This window comes from Dermochelys coriacea, chromosome 23, assembly GCF_009764565.3.
Source record: "Dermochelys coriacea isolate rDerCor1 chromosome 23, rDerCor1.pri.v4, whole genome shotgun sequence".
NCBI lineage: Eukaryota > Metazoa > Chordata > Testudines > Dermochelyidae > Dermochelys > Dermochelys coriacea.
In genome coordinates this window covers 16,801,940-16,822,868 of record NC_050090.1, presented here as the reverse complement: position 1 = coordinate 16,822,868, position 20,929 = coordinate 16,801,940, and the positions used below count along the sequence as shown (strand labels likewise).

At 62.3% G+C, this 20,929-nt stretch overlaps 3 protein-coding genes across 9 annotated transcripts in view; 2 read left to right on the top strand and 1 right to left on the bottom strand.

Moving 5' to 3' along the window:
* MECP2 (methyl-CpG binding protein 2) overlaps nt 1-5,754 on the top strand; it is a 33,602-nt gene extending 27,848 nt beyond the window's left edge. For both annotated transcript variants that reach the window (XM_043501328.1, XM_043501329.1), the window contains exon 4: nt 1,179-5,754. The gene's annotated coding sequence lies outside the window, so the exon portion shown is untranslated. The remainder of the gene's footprint in view (nt 1-1,178) is intronic.
* Nucleotides 5,755-8,905: 3,151 nt separating this feature from the next.
* IRAK1 (interleukin 1 receptor associated kinase 1) lies at nt 8,906-16,106 on the top strand. Of its 6 annotated transcripts, none has more exons than XM_038381425.2 (14): nt 8,934-9,125; nt 10,420-10,587; nt 10,886-10,975; nt 11,083-11,207; nt 11,452-11,643; nt 11,840-11,904; nt 12,502-12,616; nt 12,916-13,031; nt 13,149-13,356; nt 13,610-13,678; nt 13,848-14,081; nt 14,202-14,355; nt 15,338-15,466; nt 15,671-16,106. In XM_038381425.2, the coding sequence occupies exons 1-14, from the start codon at nt 9,011-9,013 to the stop codon at nt 15,715-15,717; spliced, it is 1,827 nt and encodes a 608-aa protein (XP_038237353.1). In that variant the 5' UTR covers nt 8,934-9,010; the 3' UTR covers nt 15,718-16,106. The 6 variants fall into 6 exon arrangements, with proteins under 6 accessions (XP_038237357.1, XP_038237356.1, XP_038237353.1 ...); XM_038381423.2 differs by having other exon boundaries at nt 8,935-9,125; nt 10,835-10,975; XM_043501326.1 differs by having other exon boundaries at nt 8,936-9,125; nt 11,101-11,207.
* Nucleotides 16,107-16,207: 101 nt separating this feature from the next.
* TMEM187 (transmembrane protein 187) lies at nt 16,208-17,206 on the bottom strand. Its single transcript, XM_038381420.2, is given in 5 exon segments — nt 16,208-16,623; nt 16,626-16,699; nt 16,701-16,773; nt 16,776-16,903; nt 16,905-17,206. Coding segments are annotated over 5 exon segments (897 nt in total). The 5' UTR covers nt 17,111-17,206.
* Nucleotides 17,207-20,929: the final 3,723 nt, after the last annotated feature.

Genomic DNA, 20,929 nt, shown 5'->3' with positions numbered 1-20,929 from the left:
CACCTTCTGCTCATTGAGCTGGGTCCCAGTTTCCCAGCAACGCTTTTCTGGGGGTGGCCAGACCTGACCCGGGGAGAGGTACCTCTAGTTTTGATTTAAAAAAAAAAAATCCCCCGAAACCCAGCAGAAAAAGGCCTAATTTCTGTGGTTTCCCGCAGTGCCTGGCTGCCCCCAGATCCTGGGGGGGAGGGGTCCCATGCACCACACCCGGGTCCCACGCTAGGGCTGGCCGGAGGCTTTGATGTGCTCGGTGGGTGGAAAGGGGACCCCCTGGGTGACCTGCCTCCCTGGTGGAGGGATCTAGTGACACGGGGGGGGAAGCTTGGCCCCATGGCAGGGCTGGGGTGTGTTAATTAGTCCTGCCCCCAGGGAACAAACTGTACAGCTCGGCCCCCTGCCTGCTGCTCTCTTGAGCCCCAGTTCACATGTGCTGGGGGTCAGGCCCGGCCCAGCCCGCCGTGCCCTGTTTGTAGCACTTTACCCTCCCCAGCAGCACTTGCTCACAGGGTGGAGGGATCCAGCCCCCTAGAAGGGTCAGCCCGGGGCGGCTCCCTGCCAGGACTGATCAGCTGATCGTGGGCCAGAAGGGGCCACGGGAGTCTAGGCAGCCCCTTCGCACAGAGTGATCTGGCTGGGGGACAGGCAGCGCCGGGGCAGGGCCTGAGGCTTTCCCGTGGCTGCTCCGGCTTTGCCCTGGTCCGTGGCAGCCATCCCCACACAGTCCAGCCCCGGGCCTGCCCGTGGAAGCACTAGGGCTGGGACAGAAGGGAAGCCCCAAGGTACCTTAGCACTGAAGTGGGGTGGTTTTATTGCAGGGCATCCTAACCCTGGCCAGGAAAGGTGCCCCCGTCCTTCCGCGCTGAGCCAGGTTTCCAAGCAGCCTCCAGCAGAACCTAGCAATCTGAGCTGTTCTGCTCGGCTTGCCCAGGGCTGGTACGGACACCAGGGAGCGGGGGGTCACTCCACCACCCCATCCGGTGCAAATGGGGCTGGATTTGGCTGTCTAGACATCTGGGGCAAAACCTGGATTCTGCCTCCTTAGAACCCTGGCTCCAAATCCCCTTTCCTGGCAGCCCTGCCTGTCCTGCAGCTGGCCAGCGGCTTGAGGAGATCAGTACTTTTGCACTTTAAGGAGGGGGGCCTGGCTAGTCACTGAATGTCTCTTTATTTTTGCTTAGGTTTCCCTTCCCCTAACAATAAGGGTCTAGCGATTTATCTGAGTGGCACCAGCTTGGGGGGGGCAAGGGATCTTACACCCACCATGATGAAACTTCACATCTGCCGGTTGGCATCTGAGCTGCGGCAGGGCCAGACCAGAATGTTCCCTGCGTTAGAAACTTGGGGAACCCCACTCTCTGGCTATAAAATTTGGAGCAGCCAGTAGCCTGTAGCCCCCTGGACATCCCCCTTTTCCCAGCCTGTCACGTGCAAAAAAAAACAAGGGTTGGTGGTTGAAGTGCGATTTCATTGGGACCCCCAAGAGCAGGAAGCCAAAGGGGGCAGTGCTTGGATGGTATTTTCACCCCATTCTTGTTCCTACATGGCCAGCTCAGCTGTTCTATCCCCAGACCCTCCCCAATGAAGACTCTGAGCCCCGTTTCCCACCCCCATGCTAGCTTTGCCACTCAACCCACCCCCACGTGAAATTGCTCCCTGCCATCAGCTGATACCATCTAGAGTTTAATGGGAGACCTAACGTTTGGGCTTGGTTTCTCTTTTCAAGGTGGGGGGGACATGATTTCCTTTTGGTTTTCTGATTTATTTTTAAACGCACCCCCATAATGCCCCGAAGCATCAGATTTTTATATACTTACCTGTATATTGCATTATAAATCAGTGGGGATTGAATTGCTTTTCTTTTTCTTTTCTTTTCTTTTTTCTTTTTGTTCCTCTCTTTCTGCTTGTGACTGACAACAGCGACTGAGGGGGATTTAAAAAATTCCCCCCAAAGCACCTGGCTGGGGGGGAGTGCAATCTCCCTCTTGCTTCTTTTACAGTATCCCTGCTACTTACTAGCACAGGGTAAGGGACAATAAACAGACCCTTCCAACCTGCCTGGCAGTAGCTTTCTCTGTGACCAGAGCTGTGATCTTAGTGTTTCTGGTTCTCTCTCTAAAGGGACCCCCACCCCGGCTCCAGAGTGGAGGGACGAAGGGGGCAGCTAATGCTCTAGGGTTGGGTTTTTTGCACTCCTCTGCTTGTGTTTCAATTCCTGAATGTCTTTGATCCTGGCGGGGGGATGCCCTTGGAAGCATCCATAGCAATGAGTAGACTGCTTGGATCCTGGCTGCTGTGGGCCGGGAAATCCCATAGTGGCAGAATTGGGACCCCAATGGGTTCAGGATCATGCCCTTCATTGCTCTCACCAACCCCGTGTGCATCTTGGGTGAGCCAAACTGCCCTGCGTGCATCGCTGCTTCCTCTTTGGACGCTCGGTCAACCGTAGAACAACGCGTCTCCGGCTGGCGTCGAGTGGGCATGACTGCCTGCTGGCCACCCGGCCCTCCGTCGTCGCAATGGAGCACATGAGCACTTTGAGCAGCCACGTGGCCAACTGGCATAGACTGGACTGATTCCTTAGGCAATGCACACATACCCGCTGGGTGACGTAACTGGAGGTCCCTCTGGAGCTAGGAAGACCTGGTCTTTGTGTTCCTCAATATTTCCCCACTGACGGGAGCAGGGTGTTGTGCCCACGATGGCTTGCAATCTGGGGCTATACTTAAAGACCATTCTGGCTCCCACCCTTTCATTTAAGTTAGCAATAGCCGCTCGGGAGGTAGCAGTTTTGAATTGCTGTTCTTCCAAAAGACGAGTAGCCCGAGCATTCAACTTCCAAGGGGAGGGGGCGGGAAGATCCCGAAGTGTCCAGATGCTTCCACCACAGTTGTCCTCCTGCCCTCTTCCGGATCCAACCCCCCCCCCACCCACTCCCCGCTCCCCAACCCTTGGGCTGGGATTTCACCCTGGATGGGAATAGAGGAGATGCTGTGGGATTCCTCCACCACCCACATGCAATCTGTTGAGTGCAAAAACTTAAATACATTGGTAAACTTCTCGCCCTCCTGAGGGTCAGGGGCCGCATCCTTTTTCCTCTGCTTCCGTCAGACAACATCTTTCCGCTTTCAAGACTCAGTAGTGATTGTCATATGACCAAATATTACCAGGACTGTTAATCAGTATATGCTGAGTGCTTGCCCTTTGTATACAGATGTAAACTCCCCGTGTATATCCGACTCTTTCTAGCAAGAGGATGTTTTGTTACTTTTTTTGCCTTTTTGGTTTTAAACAAGTTGATCTTTTATCTTGTTGAAAATTCCAGAGAGAGAGAGACACAGAGAATTGGGATTTTGGTTCACTTTTAGTTTTCCCTGCCTCTGCTAGTCGTTTTTTTTTTTTTTGGGGGGGGGGGGGACAAAACCCGTGGTGTTTCGAGACTTTATATTTGTGTGTCATTTCTTTTAGTCTTGCCCAGTCGAGTTTAAAAAAAAAAAATGAGAGAGAGGAATGTCGGTGAAGTCTCCTGTGTTTCCTGGTTTCCTTTTGCGATGGTCTGCAGGTCTGTGTCGTGAACGTTCCTGGAAAGTAATTGTCCCAAACACACTTTTCCACCATGATGCTTTAAAAAAGAAAATCAGAGAGCCCCTGAGAGCTTCCAATCTAAATATGTTTTGCTCCCACTTGCAACAAAAATCTACACTCTTATTTGCTCTTGAAGTGCAAATGGAGGCCTGCCTAGTTCCCTGAGGAACTTACCATTAGATACTTACCTGCTGCCAAGCCCGGAGAGTAGACACCTCTTAGATCTAATGACCAAAGGCAGAACAAGATGAGGCGCCTGGGCGTTGATGCTCGCCATGGGCCAGGTGGGCATGAGGTGCAGACTTTTAACAAGGGAGTCGACCACTCAGAGAGATGGGTCATGCAGTGTCCACCATGTGCCATATTCAGTCACAGTTGTGTTCCTTTTTCTAATTGCTCTATTTGGGATGGAGGAACTGCTGGGGTGAGTCTCCGGCCTTGGGCAGAGTGGCAGCATCTTCTGGCCATGACATAGACTCATAGACAATTAGGGTTGGAAAGGGCCTTAGGAGGTTCTAGTCCAATCCCCTGCTCATGGCAGGACTAACACCAACTAAATCATCCCAGCCAGGGCTTTGTCAAGCTGGGCCTTAAAAACCTCTAAGGATGGAGATTCCACACTTCCCTAGGGAACCCATTCCAGGGCTTCACCACCCTCCTAGGGAAATAGTGTTTCCTAATATCCAACCTAGACCTCCCCCACTGCAACTTGAGACCATTGCTCCTTGTTCTGTCATCTGCTCCCACTGAGAACAGCCGAGCTCCATCCTCTTTGGAACCCCCCTTCAGGGAGTTGAAGGCTGCTGTCAAATCCCCCCTCACTCTTCTCTTCTCCAGACTAAACAAGCCCAGTTCCCTCAGCCTCTCCTCGTAAATCATGTGCCCCAGCCCCCTAATCATTTTGTTGCCCTCCACTGGACTCTCTCAATTTGGCCACATCCTTTCTGTAGTGGGGGCCCCAAAATTGGACACAATACTCCAGATGTGGCCTCACCAGTGTTGAATAGAGGGGAATAATCACTTCCCTCGATCTGCTGGCAATGCTCCTACTAATGCAGCCCAATAGGCCATTAGCCTCCTTGACAACAAGGGCACACTGCTGATTCATAGCCAGCTCCTCGTCCACTGTAACCCCTAGGTCCTTTTCTGCAGAACTGCTGCTTAGCCAGTCGGTCCCCAGCCTGTAGCTGCGCATGGGATTCTTCCTAAGTGCAGGACTCTGCACTTGTCCTTGTTGAACCTCATCAGATTTCTTTTGGCCCAATCCTCCAATTTGTCTAGGCCCCTCTGTATCCTATCCCTACCCTCCAGCGTATCTACCTCTCCCCTCAGCTTAGTGTCCTCTGCGAACTTGCTGAGGGTGCAATCCACGCCATCCTCCAGATCATTAATAAAGATGTTGAACAAAACCGGCCCGAGGACTGACCCTGGGGCACTCCACTTGATACCGGCTGCCAACTAGACATTGAACTGTTGATCACTACCCATTGAGCCAAACGATCTAGCCAGCTTTCTATCTAGGATTTTAAACCATGCAATGATTATATCTTTAACAAATCCCACATCAAAGTGAAGAGTTGGAATAAAAACAATTACCATTAAAGAGAGCCAGTCGGCTATAAAATCTATGGCCCCGCTGGTAGCATTTCCATTGCTCTGTCAACGAAGCAATGCCGATTGACACCTGCTGGGGAGTCTGGGCTCATTGACCCAATGGAGCTGCACCAAGGCTGATCAGAACCCCAACCTGGGAGGTTCAAGCCAACGCCCCCTTAAATAATTCTCCAGGCAGTTGACAAAGCTGGTTGTATCATTCATTTCATGGGTGTCTTGTTCATAGATTCCCAGGCCAGAACCTCCCTGAATGAATTCCTGTTTGAACGAGAGCATGGGTTTGTTTGACAGCAGGTGGAAAGAGAGAAACCTGGGGTTATTTAAAAAACCAGGAACATTGTGAAGCTGCCACCAATGGCTGGGGCAAACCCTTTGGCAAAATGGACTAACTTTTGAGTGGACAGCGCCCCCAAATTTGGATGAGAAACCAAGGGGGAAAAGCCAACAGCCCCTAGTTTAAGATGGATTTTAACTCCATCTTAAAGTGAATCCTAGAATCTTTTATCTCTCCCATCCCCGCAATGCAAAGGTTGGTTTAAACACAACAAGAAACTGTAATAAATAAAATAAATAAATACATGGATTTTGCTATCAGAGTTCTGGGAGAATTTGTAACTTTTCGAGGATTCAAATGAAAGGCAACTCCAGAAGGTGGAGCAACACTCCGTTCCGATTACCTGCGCTGGGTCATGGCCACACTACACAAGCTTGATGCTGGGTTGGATGGATCCCAGACTTGTGCCATTTTCAAGGGTCTATTTTAAAATAAATGACTTCTGATCTTATCAGGTGAACTAACAAGGAAAGGTGACTCTCTTCCACAGTTGGCATCTTCATGGGCATAGCTAGGGGTTGACTTGGTCCCATGGCAAAGGAATCCGATGGATCCTGGATCTGAATCCCATAATGGCAATAAAAAAGGATCCTGTGAGATTCCCAACTCATATCCCGTCACCGAGGGGAAACCTGGCTCGTTACATTAGCTCCGGCCAAAACAGTTTTGTTAGCAACATTCTGGAGTTGAATTAATGCTAAATAGCAGCTGATTGGGACACGGCTGGGGAATTTGACTCAAGATGTCTTAAATCTTAAGCATCAGATTTTCAATTCCAGGCAGAAGGGGGAGCCTCTCAGCTGATCTGAAGAGGTGTTTTGCTTGAGGATTGGTTTGGAAGTAACCTATTATTTCTTCCTTTTTAAAAATCTATTTTGTTCCAAACCCATCTTAATCATATATATTACATATATATATTTTCAGTTCTCTGCATCTGTTGGTTGTATATTTGGGACAATTGCTTTACAAAAAGACCCCAAAGTAGATTGTTTTCCTGAAATAAATCTTGGACACGTTGTTCTTTTCTAGTTTTTTGTGTACAGCCAAAACGTCTGAAAGCACTGACTCTATTTAAAACAAGAGATTTAAAAAAAGGAAAAAAAAGCAATTTATTAAAGGAAAAATTTGTATCATTTCAGTTAAAAAAAGCGAAAACAACAAAATCCATCTGAATGTACATGTATATGTTTCAAAGAAGTCCACACAGATTAATCATTGTACCTTATTTATTATATAAAAAAGTTTGCCTTATAAATTTACAAGAAAAACAAAAAACCCTACAAATGTCTATTCTTTTTGAGTGTCTTTGTGTTGTTTAAGCCTTGGCAATTGGAAAGCAGCCACCACAATGCTCTGCACGGACTTTTGGTTTTCAGACTCAAACTCTTTATCCATGTAAACCCAAGGCAGAGATCTTTTTGATTTTCAAAATCTCTCTATCGATGTAAAATCAGGTCCAAACTCAACTCAAGTACTCAGCATACGTTATCTCAGTGCTATAGTTTGCATCTCCTTGTTGGTAAGTACTGTACTCTGTGCTAGAATTGATCTATAAATCTGTGTCAATTTAATCCAAGGTTTGTTTGAGCTCATTCATTATACAGGCAAGTCTGTCCCCCGTCCCCGGTGCAGGGATGCAGATCACTTGGGGATGGAGCAGTGTAGCAGATGGGGTGACTGGGCCTTCCAGATTGCTTCCCTAACAACATGACGGCTCCGAGGGAACTGGCCCCCAGTGACCCCTTCTGAGGATGGAGGGCAAACTGGAGTCTCAGCTGAACAGGCCGTGGAGGGTGCGTCTACACTGCAGCTGGGAGTGAACTGCTCAGCCCATGTCGACAGTCTCATGCTAGCTCGGGTCAAGCTAGTGGGGCCCAAAAAGCAACGTGGGGCTTGAGCTGAGCTAGCACGAGTCTGGCTTCCTGAGCTAGGAGGCTCCCCCAGCTGCAGTGTAGACGTACCCTGAGGGCTCTTCCTACAGCGAGATTTGGATCTCAGCTCCCCTGGGGCCATAGCACAGTCACCCCTGATTACAGAGGGGCAGGGCTGGATTCTGATCTCAGCTACCCTGGTTCAATCCAGAGTCACCTCTGATTGCAGTGTGGTCAGAGACTGAAGAATCAGGGGCCCACGGGGGGCAGCATGAATGAATCAGCCTAGGCTGCCAATTGGTCCCAGTCCCAGCAGCTGGCCAGAGGGTTTTGTTGAATCCAGGAGTACCAATGTAGGAACTGTGAAGGGCTGTAGGACTACCCCTAGAACTCAGGAGTCTGGGATCCCAGCCCCTGCCCCCCAACCCACTCCCCTCCCAGAGCCAGAGAGAGAATCCAGGAGTCCTGGCTCCCAGCCCTCCCTGCTCTGACCCATGAGACCCCGCTCCCCTCCCAGAGCTGGGGATAGAGACTGAAACTTGGAAGGGGACCCAAGGATCCGGGATAGCAGCAAAATGCATCATTCCTTGGGATCCCCAGGGGGTCCCTGCAGCCAAGGCATCCTTTGGCCACGTGTCATTTTGACATCATAATGGCCTGCTGACATCACGGTTTTGTGGGGTGAACTAATACAGGGGGATGGGCCACACCCCCTTCCCATAGATCCTCCTCCACGGCTCTCAGCCTCCCTCCCCACAGCTACTGTTTCCAACGCCCCACATCACCCTGCCCCATTGCTCCCCACAGACCCCACCCCAAACCCTCCTCCCCACAACCAGCTTCTCCCTACAATCCCCCTGCCCTGCCTCCTCCCCCAATCCCTCCCCACAGACACTGCTTCAAAGCCCCCTCCTCACAGACACCGCTCCAACCCTCCCAGAGCCCTGCCCCATTGCGCCCCACAACCATCTCCCTACAATCCCCCTGCCCTGCCTCCTCCCCCAATCCCTCCCCACAGACACTGCCCTAGCCCTGCCCCATTTCTCCCCACAACCAGCTTCTCCCTATAATCCCCCTACTCTACCTCCTCCCTCAACCCCCCCATAAACACCACCCCCACCTCTCCCCATCACTCCGCCCCCTCTTGTAGCCCCGCCCCTTTCATAGCCCCTCCCCTTCTCGATCTCTGCTCCTCAACAGCTCCTCCCTTCGCCATAACCCCTCCCCTACTCCCTCCCTCTCCCGTAATGCCTTGCTGCAGCCTGGCTGCCTCTATCTCTCGGCCATCGTGGGGGGCTGCGAAGCGCTTGCAGCAGAGCCACTGACTCGTGCCACACTCAAGATGGCGGCGCACACACGCTCAGCTGGTTGTGCGCAGCTCAGAATGGCGACGTGCGACCAACCTTCCACACCCAATATGGCGGCGCTACCGTCAACACAATGGGCCTGGTTGGGGACTCCGCCACACCCAACATGGCGGCATATCGCTCTTTGCGTAGAATTTGCCACTTCCAAGATGACGTCGAGAAGCGGCCGGTCTCCGGAGTGCGCATGCGCATCCGACGTTTAAACGTGCCGTCTTAAAGGGGAAGTGCCCGGCGACTGGGGCATGGCCGGGACCGGCTCCGGCTCCGGGCGGTTCCTCTACGAGCTCCCGGCCTGGCTGGTCTGCGGCCTCTGCCGCCTGATGGACGCGCTGGACCGGGCGGACTGGGAGCGCTTCGGTACGGGGGCCCTGGGTGCACTGGCGCGGGAGGGGTCGGGGTACCCTGGCGGGGGAGGGGGGTCCTGGGGGCCAGGGCTGGGGTGCACGGGGTCTGGGCCGCACTGGGGGCGCCGACGGGGGCCGCACTAGGGGGGAGGGGGCGCCGACGGGGGGCGCTGGGCCGCACTAGGGGGGAGGGGGCGCCGACGGGGGGCGCTGGGCCGCACTAGGGGGGAGGGGGCGCCGACGGGGGGATGGGGGCGCTGGGCCGCACTGGGGGGGAGGGGGCGCCGACGGGGGGACCGGGGGGCGCTGGGCCGCACTGGGGGGGAGGGGGCGCCGACGGGGGGATGGGGGGGCTGGGCCGCACTGGGGGGGAGGGGGCGCCGACGGGGGGCTGGGCCGCACTGGGGGGGGAGGGGGCGCCGACGGGGGGACGGGGGGGGGCTGGGCCGCACTGGGGGGGGAGGGGGCGCCGACGGGGGGACCGGGGGGCTGGGCCGCACTGGGGGGGGAGGGGGCGCCGACGGGGGGACCGGGGGGGGCTGGGCCGCACTGGGGGGGAGGGGGCGCCGACGGGGGGGACCGGGGGGCTGGGCCGCACTGGGGGGGAGGGGGCGCCGACGGGGGGACCGGGGGGCTGGGCCGCACTGGGGGGGGAGGGGGCGCCGACGGGGGGACCGGGGGGCGCTGGGCCGCACTGGGGGGGAGGGGGCGCCGACGGGGGGATGGGGGGGCTGGGCCGCACTGGGGGGGAGGGGGCGCCGACGGGGGGCGCTGGGCCGCACTGGGGGGGGAGGGGGCGCCGACGGGGGGACCGGGGGGCTGGGCCGCACTGGGGGGGGAGGGGGCGCCGACGGGGGGCGCTGGGCCGCACTGGGGGGGGAGGGGGCGCCGACGGGGGGACCGGGGGGCGCTGGGCCGCACTGGGGGGGAGGGGGCGCCGACGGGGGGCGCTGGGCCGCACTGGGGGGGGGAGGGGGCGCCGACGGGGGGACCGGGGGGCGCTGGGCCGCACTGGGGGGGAGGGGGCGCCGACGGGGGGCGCTGGGCCGCACTGGGGGGGAGGGGGCGCCGACGGGGGGACCGGGGGGCGCTGGGCCGCACTGGGGGGGGGGGGGGGCGCCGACGGGGGGACCGGGGGGCGCTGGGCCGCACTGGGGGGGAGGGGGCGCCGACGGGGGGATGGGGGGGCTGGGCCGCACTGGGGGGGAGGGGGCGCCGACGGGGGGCGCTGGGCCGCACTGGGGGGGGAGGGGGCGCCGACGGGGGGACCGGGGGGCCGGGGCCTGACACCCGCCCCTCCCCCGCAGCCTCGCGGATCGCGCGGGACCAGGTCGAGCTGCGTCTGTGCGAGGGGACGGACGGACGGACCCAGCGGCTGCTCTGGGCCTGGACGAACCGAAACGCCCGCGTCGGGGAGCTGCTGGCGCTGCTGGACCAGCTGGAGCTGTACCGGGCTCGCGACCTGCTGGCCAGCTGTGAGCGCCCCCCAGCCCTGCCGGTGCCCCCCGCCCCCGACCCGCAGCCCCCGCCCCCCCCAGCCCTGCCGGTGCGCCCTGCTCCCGACCCACGGCCCCCGCTAGCCCGGCCCTGGCCTGGGGGTGGTGGGATCTCGGGGTCCCTATGAGGGGTGAGGGTATATGGGGGGCAGAGTTTAGGGCTGACAGATTGGTGGAGTCAGGTTCCTTTGTGCTCCTATCTTTAACCCCCCGTTTTGTTTCCCAGGGCAGCCTCCCTCCGAGCCCCCTGTCCTGAGACCCCCGTTTCTTCCCTCAGCACCTCCAGCCCCCCACCCCCCCACCGGTGACAGCAGAGCTTGGACCGATACCTGGGACCCCCCCAAACCACCCCCCCAGCCCCCGCCAGGTAAACTCTGTGCCCTCCCACTGGGGGTGGGGAATTGAATCTCGGGGGGGAGGGGGTGGAGCTCTCCCCATTCCCCTGCTAACCAATTCCCTGTTTCTCCCCCCCAGAGCCTCCCCCCTCCCTAGAGCCCTCCTTCCCGTCGCTGCCTCTGCCTGGCCCCCCACCCAGCAGCCTGCTCAGCACCAGGACCCAGGGTCTTGGCCCCCTGCCCGCAGCCCCCCAGGCCGAGCAGGTACCGAGATGGGAAGGTGGGGGATGCTTGGACGGAGGGGGGGAGGAGGACCCCTGAGCAGGGAGGCAGGGATGGATAATGGGGGAGATCCCTGGGTGGCAGGAGTTGTGGGGGGTATTGCCCATGGTGGCAGGGGGCGGAGGGCTCTGATTGGGTCCCACCCAGAATCCTTAGCGCTCTGGGCTGGGGTGTCTGTTGCTTGGGGGGGCCTGAGCTGCCTCTGTGTGTGTCTCTCCCCCTGCAGGGGGTGGAGTCCCAGGGCCCCGCCCCCCTGGGGCTGGGCCCCGCCCCCCAGCCCTTTGCCTGGCCCCTGGCGGAGCTGGTGCGGGCCACGGATGGCTTCGCGGAGCAGCATAAGGTCGGGGAAGGCGGGTTCGGCTGCGTGTACCGGGCCCGGCTGCGCAACACCGACTACGCGGTCAAGCGGCTCAAGGAGGTATGGGGGGGGTATGGGGGCCCCTACCCAGCATCCTTTGCATTCCCCTGTCCACTGATCTACCCACAATCCTTTGAGCCCCCCACTGGCGCTGGGGCCTGCCCCAGAATTCTTTACTCTGCCCCCTCCCCTTCCCTGTGTCTCCTGGGGTTGTGGGGCTGGTGACCTGACTCTCATTAACCCCCCATTTCCCCAGGACGCGGAGCTAGATTGGAGCAGCATCCGGAGCAGCTTCCTCACCGAGGTGGAGAAACTGTCTCGGTGAGGGGGAGCTGTGGGTCGGGAGTGAGGGGGGCCGGGCGGGGCAGGACTCAGGGGACCCTCCTCTCGGGGAGAAGCCTGTCTGCAGGGCAAAAGCTCCCCTGGCTCCCACCGTCCTGGGTCTGACCCCGGAGCCTCCAGCCTCCCCTGCCCCACCATGCGCTTCCTGCAGCGAGTCCCCCCGGGCGGGGGCCAGGGGGCCCTGCCCCCTAGACGTGAACGGTGTGTTCATCGACAGGAACGTGGCCTAGAACAGAGCTTGGTAGCACCGAAATCGGTGACTTTCAGCCAAGCCCAACCTGGGGGGAGGGAGCCCAGGGCCAGGGCTCTGGTCGCCCCCCGAGACTGACTCCTTCCAGCTGCGGGCCCCTGCCCTGCCCGGTGCTCGTCCGGAGGAGACTCGCAGACGCCGTGATACGGGGAAATCCCCATGCCCTCGCAGGCAGTGAGGGGCATGGGCAGTGGGGGTGGGGGGCTGCGGGGCGGGAGTGAGGCGCTCCAGTGGGGCCAGTGCCCTGGGATCTACCCAGAATGCTTTGCACTCACCCTGGCGCCAGGAATTTGGGGTGACCCTCCCCCACTAACTCCCGCCCCCAGGTTCCGGCACCCCAACATTGTAGAGTTCGGGGGGTTCTGCGCCGAGCAGGACCATTTCTGCCTCGTCTACGTTTTCATGCCCAACGGCTCCCTGGAGGATCGGCTGAGTGGCCAGGTAACCCCCGCCCCCACCCCAGGGAGCCACCCCCCGAGCAGCAAGCCAAGGGTGGGGGCTGGGGAGGAGGGGCTGGGCTGGACCCCCGGGGCAGGATTCTCCAGTCGGGTCATTTGGCTCCCAGACCCCCCTGGGGCTCAGCCTGCCGAGCTGCCTGGGCTCCAGGGCTCCCCCAGCCCCATTGCCTGGGGACGCAGCCTTGTGCCCCCTCCTCCCCCGCCATAAGGGAAGCAGGACATGGCCCCACCTCCCAGTGTGAGGGGGGGCCCCTCCCCCATTGATCCCCTCTGCTCCCCCAGGGCGGGCGCCCCCCCCTGGCGTGGGCCCAGCGGCTGGAGGTGCTGGTGGGGACAGCGCGAGCCGTCCAGTTCCTGCACCGTGACACACCCAGCCTGATCCACGGGGACATCAAGAGGTGAGGGGGCTAGTGGGGGGCTGGGGATGTCTCTGGAGCTGAAGGGGGCGCAGGGAAGAGGGCAGCAGGGGGCATTGCCGGGGCCATGTCTCACCCCATGTCTCCTCCCCCCCCCAGCTCGAACATCCTGCTGGACCAGGCCCTGCGCCCCCGGCTGGGCGACTTTGGGCTGGCGCGGGCCGGGCGGGGCCGGGCGGGGAGCGGGGGGCTCAGCACCAGCATGGGGCGGACCCAGACGGTGCGGGGCACCCTGGCCTACCTGCCCCCTGAGTACGTGCAGAGCGGGGCCCTGTCCCCCGCTATCGACACCTACAGCTATGGCGTGGTGAGTACCTGCCCACTGCCTGAGGCCCCTCCACTAGAACCCCCACAACCTCAGGGGTCACTCCCCTTTTTTTCTTGGTTGGGGGGGTCAGATATCTGGGTGGGAGGAAACGGAGCAGGAACTCCCGGACCCTTCCCCCTAAGAGCTCAGACTAACCCAACCTGGGGCACAAATGAGGGGGGGAACTTCCTGCTACCCTCCCCCCCCCCAACCTCCCATGCTGGAGCCTTCAGCAACCCCCTCGGCCCCATAGGTGCTGCTGGAAACACTGACGGGGAGACGGGCCCTGGAGACCGACGGACGTGGACGGACAAAGTTCCTGGTGAGATGCTGACGTGCCCCCCCTCACTGCCCCCCCCAGCCCTGCCGGTACCCCTCACTCCTGACCTGCCCTCCCCAGCATCCCAGCCCTGGGCTACCCCCCCAGCCCAGCTGATGCCCCAGCCCTGCCGGTGCCCCTCACTCCTGACCCCCCCCCCCCCACCCCACAGAAGGATCTGGTCATGGAGGAGGCGGCTGAGGGGGGCGAGGGTCCTGGGCGATCGCAGCTGGCGGTGACAGGCCTGGACCAGGACGCTTGGGCGACTCGGGTTGGCACCAGGATCTTCCGGAACCACGTGGACTCGCGGGTCGGGCCGTGTCCGGAGGAGCTGGGCCCGGAGCTGGGCCGGCTGGCGACCCGCTGCCTCCACAAACGCAGCAAACGGCGCCCGCCCATGGCCCAGGTACCGGACTCCTGGGTTCTCTCCGGCTCTGGCAGGGGAGTGGGGTCTGGTGGGTTAGAGCAGGGGGGGCTGGGAGCCAGGATGCCTGAATTCTCACCCTGGCTCTGCCTGCCCCCCCAGGTGTATGAGGACCTAGAGCGGCTACAGAAGTCCCTGCCCTGGGATCCCCCCTCGAGTCCCCAGGGGGACTCGCTCCCCAGGGCCCCGGAGCTGCCCCCCAACCAGCCTGTGGAGAGTGACGAGAGCCTGTCAGAGGAGGGGGGCAGCTGGTTGGGTGAGTCCTGTCATTGTGGGTGACTGCTGACCCCCCCCTGTCCCAGACCTCTTGGGGGTCTGCTCTCACTAGGGGCCTCCCTGGGACTGCAACCTTGAGCCCCCAGCAGCCTGGCTCTGCTGTGGGCCCATCGGGGTGTCCCCTCCTCTGGGCTCCGGGGCTTCCACCGCTGGAAAAGGGACCCTGGCAGCTCCGGTTGTGGCTCCATGCGGTCCCCGGGGGCGGCTGGTAGGTCCCTGCAGCCCTGAGGTGCTTGGCAGCCAGGGAGGCTCCCTGCGCTGCCTCCACCCCCAGCGCCGGCTCCGCAGTTCCCATTGGCTGGGAACCACAACTAATGGGAGCTGCAGGCACGAGGGCAGCAGAGAGCTGCGGTAAGTGCTGCTGGGACCCTGAATCCCTTAGCCGGAGCTTGCACCCTGAACCCCTCATCCCTGGCCCAGAGCCCCCTCCTGAAGCCTGCAATGGCCCCGCACCCCAACCCCTCATCCCCAAGCTCCTTGAGTGAGGGTGGGGGAGGGAGAGCGAGCAAGGGGGAGGGGAATGGAGGAGGCGGTGGGGCCTTGGAGGACCCCAGCTGGGCCTGTCCTCCAGCCCCCCACCGGAACCGGTCGCCAGGCCCCTCAGCCCCTTGCCCCCCTGGCCAGAAGCGGCTGTTCCTGGGCACTAGTGACTGGGTCCCCCATCTCCAGGCCAGTATCTGGGGTCCTGGCTGCAGGTGAGGTCACACCTGGTCCCCTGCAGCAACAAACGCCCCTCTCACTCCCTCATTACACACACACACACACACACACACACACACACACACAGAGCACATGGGGAAACTGAGGCACACAGTGTTCTCTGCTTCCCCACCCCCCCATGTTTGCTCCCGCTGAACCCTGCCCTGGGTGACCCATGACTCCAGCTGACATGGCCCTTTGTCCCATGCTGTCTAGTGACCTTTGACCCAGGCAGGGTGCCCTGACCTCTGCTCTCTCTGCAGGAGTCGCCCCGTCCCTGCACCCCCAGATTCACATCAACCCGGCCCGGCAGCGCATCATGGAGCGGCTGGCGCTGTACCAGCAGGGGGCGCTGGACAGCCTGGGGGTGCTGGCCTCTGAGCTTCCAGCAGGTAACTCCACTCCTCCCAGCAGGCCCTGAATGCACCCCCCCCCCCCGCTGCAGTGCTGGGCTTGTGGGGGGGCTGGTGTAAAACTCCCCCCTCAAGCTCCTTTGCCCAGAGGGTGGCTATTTCAGTGCCTGGGGGGCCCTGGGTCGGGTCTCTGTCTCCTTCCCCCCCCCCCCATGGCTCTGACCCCTCTCCCCTCCCCTGCAGGCTCGGCCCCCCATCTGCCTGAGGAGAGTGATGATTTTGAGCCCTGAGAAGGACAGACAGACGTGGAAGGATGAAGTTCTCTTCGATGCGGGGGCAAGCCCCACCCCGAAACGCACCTCCAGGCTGCTAGAACCCCCCCCTCGATCCAGGGACCCAGGCGTCTGGGGAGGTGACTTTGAATGGAGGGGGAGACACTCTCCTCCCCCAACCCCCCTGCAGTGGACATGGGGCCCAGGCAGCCGGGAAGGTGCCTTTGAACTGCAGGGGGAGGTGGCACCTTGGTACTTAGTGGCTTGGGCCCACCATGTGGCTCCCCCTTGCTCCATGGGACTTGGGTGTCTGGGGCACAGACACCCCCCGCCCCACAGCTGGCTTCCTGGGGGTGGGGGGTCGCAGAACCGTCAGTGGGAAAAATAAAACATTTTATATATTTTTAGTCTGTGCCCGGGGAGGGCATTTATAGGGGGGACCCCTCACTGGCTGCTGGGGTGCAGCCTGTCTAGTCAGCCCCCCTGCGCCCAGCCAGAGCATTCACTGCTAAGCCCCAGGACCTGCTCCCTGCACAGCCCCCCCCTCCCCCCCCAGCACCGCGTCCCCTTCAGTAACGCATGTGCAGAAATCTTCCATGCAAATCTCTTTATTCTGCTTGGATGCTGCACCCCAGCCGTGGGGAGGGGGCCTGCTGTCCTGGCCCCAGGAGCGGGGCGGGCAGGGCGCTGTCGGCAGGGAAGGGACTGCGGGGCAGGGTGGGCTGGGGTCTCGGGGGGGCCCCTTCCCAGGCGTGTGGAATTGCAGCACGTCACACACCTTGGACCAGAAGTGGCCATTGAGTCGCTGGAACGGGGCCCGCTGGGCCAGCCAGGCGGCTCCCAGCTTCAGCAGCACAAAGCCCAGGCAGGCGGCAAAACCGGCTGCTGTGGTCCAGGCCGAGCCCCCGGTACCACTGCGCCTGCCACGTGGGCTGCCAGGGCCACCTCGAAGCCACGGGCGTGGACCACCGCCAGCCTGTAGCTCAGCAGCGAGGCCCCCATGGCCGTGCTGCCAGCCCCGTGCCAGGCAATGGCACCAGAATCCAGCCCAGGCGAAGATGGGCAGTGTGACCCCTGGTTCAGCACAGCCGCCCATGGGTGCTGGGTCCAGAGCCAGGCCCACTGGACGGGGGCGTAGGTCAGGGCAAAGACGGCCTGCAGGTAGCGGCGGTGCCCGCAGCCAGCCCAGGGGAACCAGCGCCACGTAGCCCAGGTTCACCAGCCAGTTGCAGGGCATGGCCAGGGTGGGGGACAGCTAGGGCACAGGGGGCTCTGCGAAGTGCCTGTACCCCACCTCCATAGCCACCCTGTCCAGGCCACCAGTGGCCACCACGGCCAGGCACAGAACACTGGCCCCGCATACGTGCAGGAGTGCTGCACGGTTCTCGGGCCCCATGGCCAAGCCTGGCATCCCCCAGCCGCCTCCACGGCCTCGGGCCAAGGCAGTGCAGCCATTGGCTGAGCTGCTGTCCCCTCCCCCGGTTGCCTTAATCACTGTTGTGCCAAACCTCTGTGCAGGCCTGGCCTGGTGCCCCGCCCCTGCCCCCCCAGTTCTGCCGGTGCCCCTCCCGACCCACAGCCCCTGCTAGCTTAGCCCTGCCCCTGCCCCTGCCCCCCCAGCTCTGCCGGTGCCCCTCACTCCCGACCCGGAGCCCCTGCTAGCTTAGCCCTGCCCCTGCCCCCCCAGCTCTGCCGGTGCCCCTCACTCCCGACCCGGAGCCCCTGCTAGCCTAGCTCTGTCCCCCCCAGCCCTGCCGGTGCCCCTCGCTCCCGACCCGCAGCCCCTGCTAGCCCAGCCCTGCCCCCCACACCCCCAGCTCTGCCGGTGCCCCTCACTCCCGACCCGCAGCCCTGCTTGTGCCCCTTGCTCCTGACTTCAGTCCCTGCTAACCCGGCCCTGCCTGCCCCCACTAGGGTGACCAGACAGCAAATGTGAAAAATCGGCACAAGGGGGTGGGAGGTAATAGGAGCCTATATAAGAAAAAGACCCAAATAGCGGGACATCTGGTCACCCTAGACACACCAGTGATCTGGCTGGGCCAGTTGCCATAGTTACCAGACAGCCCCCCCCCCCATTCTGGGATTTTGGGGTGGGGGCTCTCCTTGCAAAGAACTGCTGGCCTCCCCTCCGGGGGTGACCAGCCATCCCTGACCCTTCGCTGATGGCTTTGGGAGGGGTGCGTGGGTCGGTGGTGCTCGCAGGGCCAGCACCCGTGTGGGGGTGTATGTGGGTCAGCACTGTGGGCGGGCTGGCAGGGCCGGGGTGGAGGGGCGTTTGGATCAGTGGTGTTGGCATGGGGGCATATGTGGGTCAGCGAGGTGGGCAGGCTGACAGGGCTGACGCCAGGGTGGAGGGGCATGTGGGTCAGTGATGCGGGTGGGATAGTGGGGCAGGTGCTGGGGATGTCCCCCTGCGGACACAGCTCCCCAACTTAGACCCATGGACACTGACCTAGGGACACGACCCCTCGCTCCAGCCAGGACCAGCCCCCTGCAACTGCCTGTCTGGGCCTGAGCCCCCACCCCACTCATGGTGATGACCAGGGCTGGGGGGGCGTCTGTACCCCCCTCCTCCCATGCTTTACCCCCCCATAATTTGCCCCGTACGGCCGCCCAATCCCTCTCGTCGTCCCTGAGCTTTCAGGGTCTACGTCTCTAGTTGGGGGCTGGTTTCTGCCTGATGCCAGGGCGTCCCAGCCCAGAGGGCCCCAACCCACTGTGGGGCCTGGAGCGCAGCTGGGGCAACCTGCTAGGGCTGCTTGGCTAAGATGTCCAGCCAGCTGTACTTCCCCACCCATCCCATGCTGCCATCTTGGCGCTGAGGCGGGCTTGGCGTGGGCCCGGTGGCCATCTTGGCGCCGAGGCACAGTATTGCCAACCCCAAATGTCCAAAAATAACGACAGAGCTCCCCGGAAGTCATGGCGTTATGTAAAAATAATAGACCTGGGGGTCTGGTGATTTGACATCTGTTCTCTGAGCCTTTCGGGCACCTTGGGAAGCGTTCACCACCCCCACGGAGAACGACGGCTGAACTCACCACAGATCCATGCAACTCCAGGAGCAGAGACTTTAAGGAGAACAATTGTCATGTGACTCACAACACAACCATGAAAGTTGGCCACACTGGAGGCGAGCTTGGCGGGAGCCTGGCAGCCATCTTGGCCCTGGGGCGGGCTTGGCGGGAGTCATCTCAGCCCTGGGGCGGGCTTGGCGGGAGCCCGGGGCCATCTTGGCCCTGGGGTAGGCTTGGCAGGAACCATCCTGGCCCTGGGACGGGCTTGGTGGGAGTCATCTCAGCCCTGGGGCGGGCTTGGTGGGAGCCTGGGGGCCATCTTGGCCCTGGGGTGGGCTTGGCAGGAGCCATCTTGGCCCTGGGACTGGCTTGGTGGGAGTCATCTCAGCCCTGGGGCGGGCTTGGCGGGAGCCTGGGGGCCATCTGGCCCTGGGGTGGGCTTGGCGGGGGCCATCTTGGCCCTGGGGTGGGCTTGGCAGGGGCCATCTTGGCCCTGGGACTGGCTTGGCAGGGGCCATCTTGGCCCTGGGACTGGCTTGGCGGGAGTCATCTCAGCCCTGGGGCGGGCTTGGCGGGAGCCTGGGGGCCATCTTGGCCCTGGGGTGGGCTTGGCAGGAGCCATCTTGGCCCTGGGACTGGCTTGGTGGGAGTCATCTCAGCCCTGGGGCGGGCTTGGCGGGAGCCTGGGGGCCATCTTGGCCCTGGGGTGGGCTTGGCGGGGGCCATCTTGGCCCTGGGGTGGGCTTGGCAGGGGCCATCTTGGCCCTGGGACTGGCTTGGCAGGGGCCATCTTGGCCCTGGGACTGGCTTGGCGGGAGTCATCTCAGCCCTGGGGCGGGCTTGGCGGGAGCCCGGGGGCCATCTCGGCTCTGGGGCGGGCCTGGCGGGGGCCATCGTGGCCCTGGGGCGGGCCTGACGGGGGCCATCTCGGCCCTGGGGCGGGCATAGTGGGAACCCGGCGGCCATCTTGGCGCTGGGGCGGGCTTGGTGGGAGCCATCTCGGCATTGGGGTGGGCTTGGCGGGAGCTCGGCAGCCATCTTGGCCCTGGGGGGGCTTGGCGGGAGCCCAGGGGCCATCTCGGCTCTGGGGCGGGCCTGACAGGTGCCATCTCGGCCCTGGGGCGGGCATAGCGGGAACCCGGCGGCCATCTTGGCGCTGGGGCGGGCTTGGCGGGAGTCATCTCAGCCCTGGGGCGGGCTTGGCGGGAGCCATCTTGGCATTGGGGTGGGCTTGGCGGGAGCTCGGCAGCCATCTTGGCCCTGGGGGGGCTTGGCGGCAGCCCAGGGGCCATCTCGGCCCTGGGGTGGGCCTGGCGGGGGCCATCGTGGCCCTGGGGTGGGCCTGACAGGTGCCATCTCGGCCCTGGGGCGGGCATAGCGGGAACCCGGCGGCCATCTTGGCGCTGGGGCGGGCTTGGCGGGAGCCATCTCAGCCCTGGGGCGGGCTTGGCGGGAGCCCGGGGGCCATCTCGGCCCTGGGGTGGGCTTGGCGGGAGCCCGGGGGCCATCTCGGCCCTGGGGTGGGCCTGGCGGGGGCCATCGTGGCCCTGGGGCGGGCCTGACAGGTGCCATCTCGGCCCTGGGGCGGGCATAGCGGGAACCCGGCGGCCATCTTGGCGCTGGGGCGGGCTTGGCGGGAGCCATCTCAGCCCTGGGGCGGGCTTGGCGGGAGCCCGGGGGCCATCTCGGCTCTGGGGCGGGCCTGGCGGGGGCCATCGTGGCCCTGGGTAGGGCCTGACGGGGGCCATCGTGGCCCTGGGGCGGGCCTGACGGGGGCCATCTCGGCCCTGGGGCGGGCATAGTGGGAACCCGGCGGCCATCTTGGCGCTGGGGCGGGCTTGGTGGGAGCCATCTCGGCATTGGGGTGGGCTTGGCGGGAGCTCGGCAGCCATCTTGGCCCTGGGGGGGCTTGGCGGGAGCCCAGGGGCCATCTCGGCTCTGGGGCAGGCCTGACAGGTGCCATCTCGGCCCTGGGGCGGGCATAGCGGGAACCCGGCGGCCATCTTGGCGCTGGGGCGGGCTTGGCGGGAGTCATCTCAGCCCTGGGGCGGGCTTGGCGGGAGCCATCTTGGCATTGGGGTGGGCTTGGCGGGAGCTCGGCAGCCATCTTGGCCCTGGGGGGGCTTGGCGGCAGCCCAGGGGCCATCTCGGCCCTGGGGTGGGCCTGGCGGGGGCCATCGTGGCCCTGGGGCGGGCCTGACAGGTGCCATCTCGGC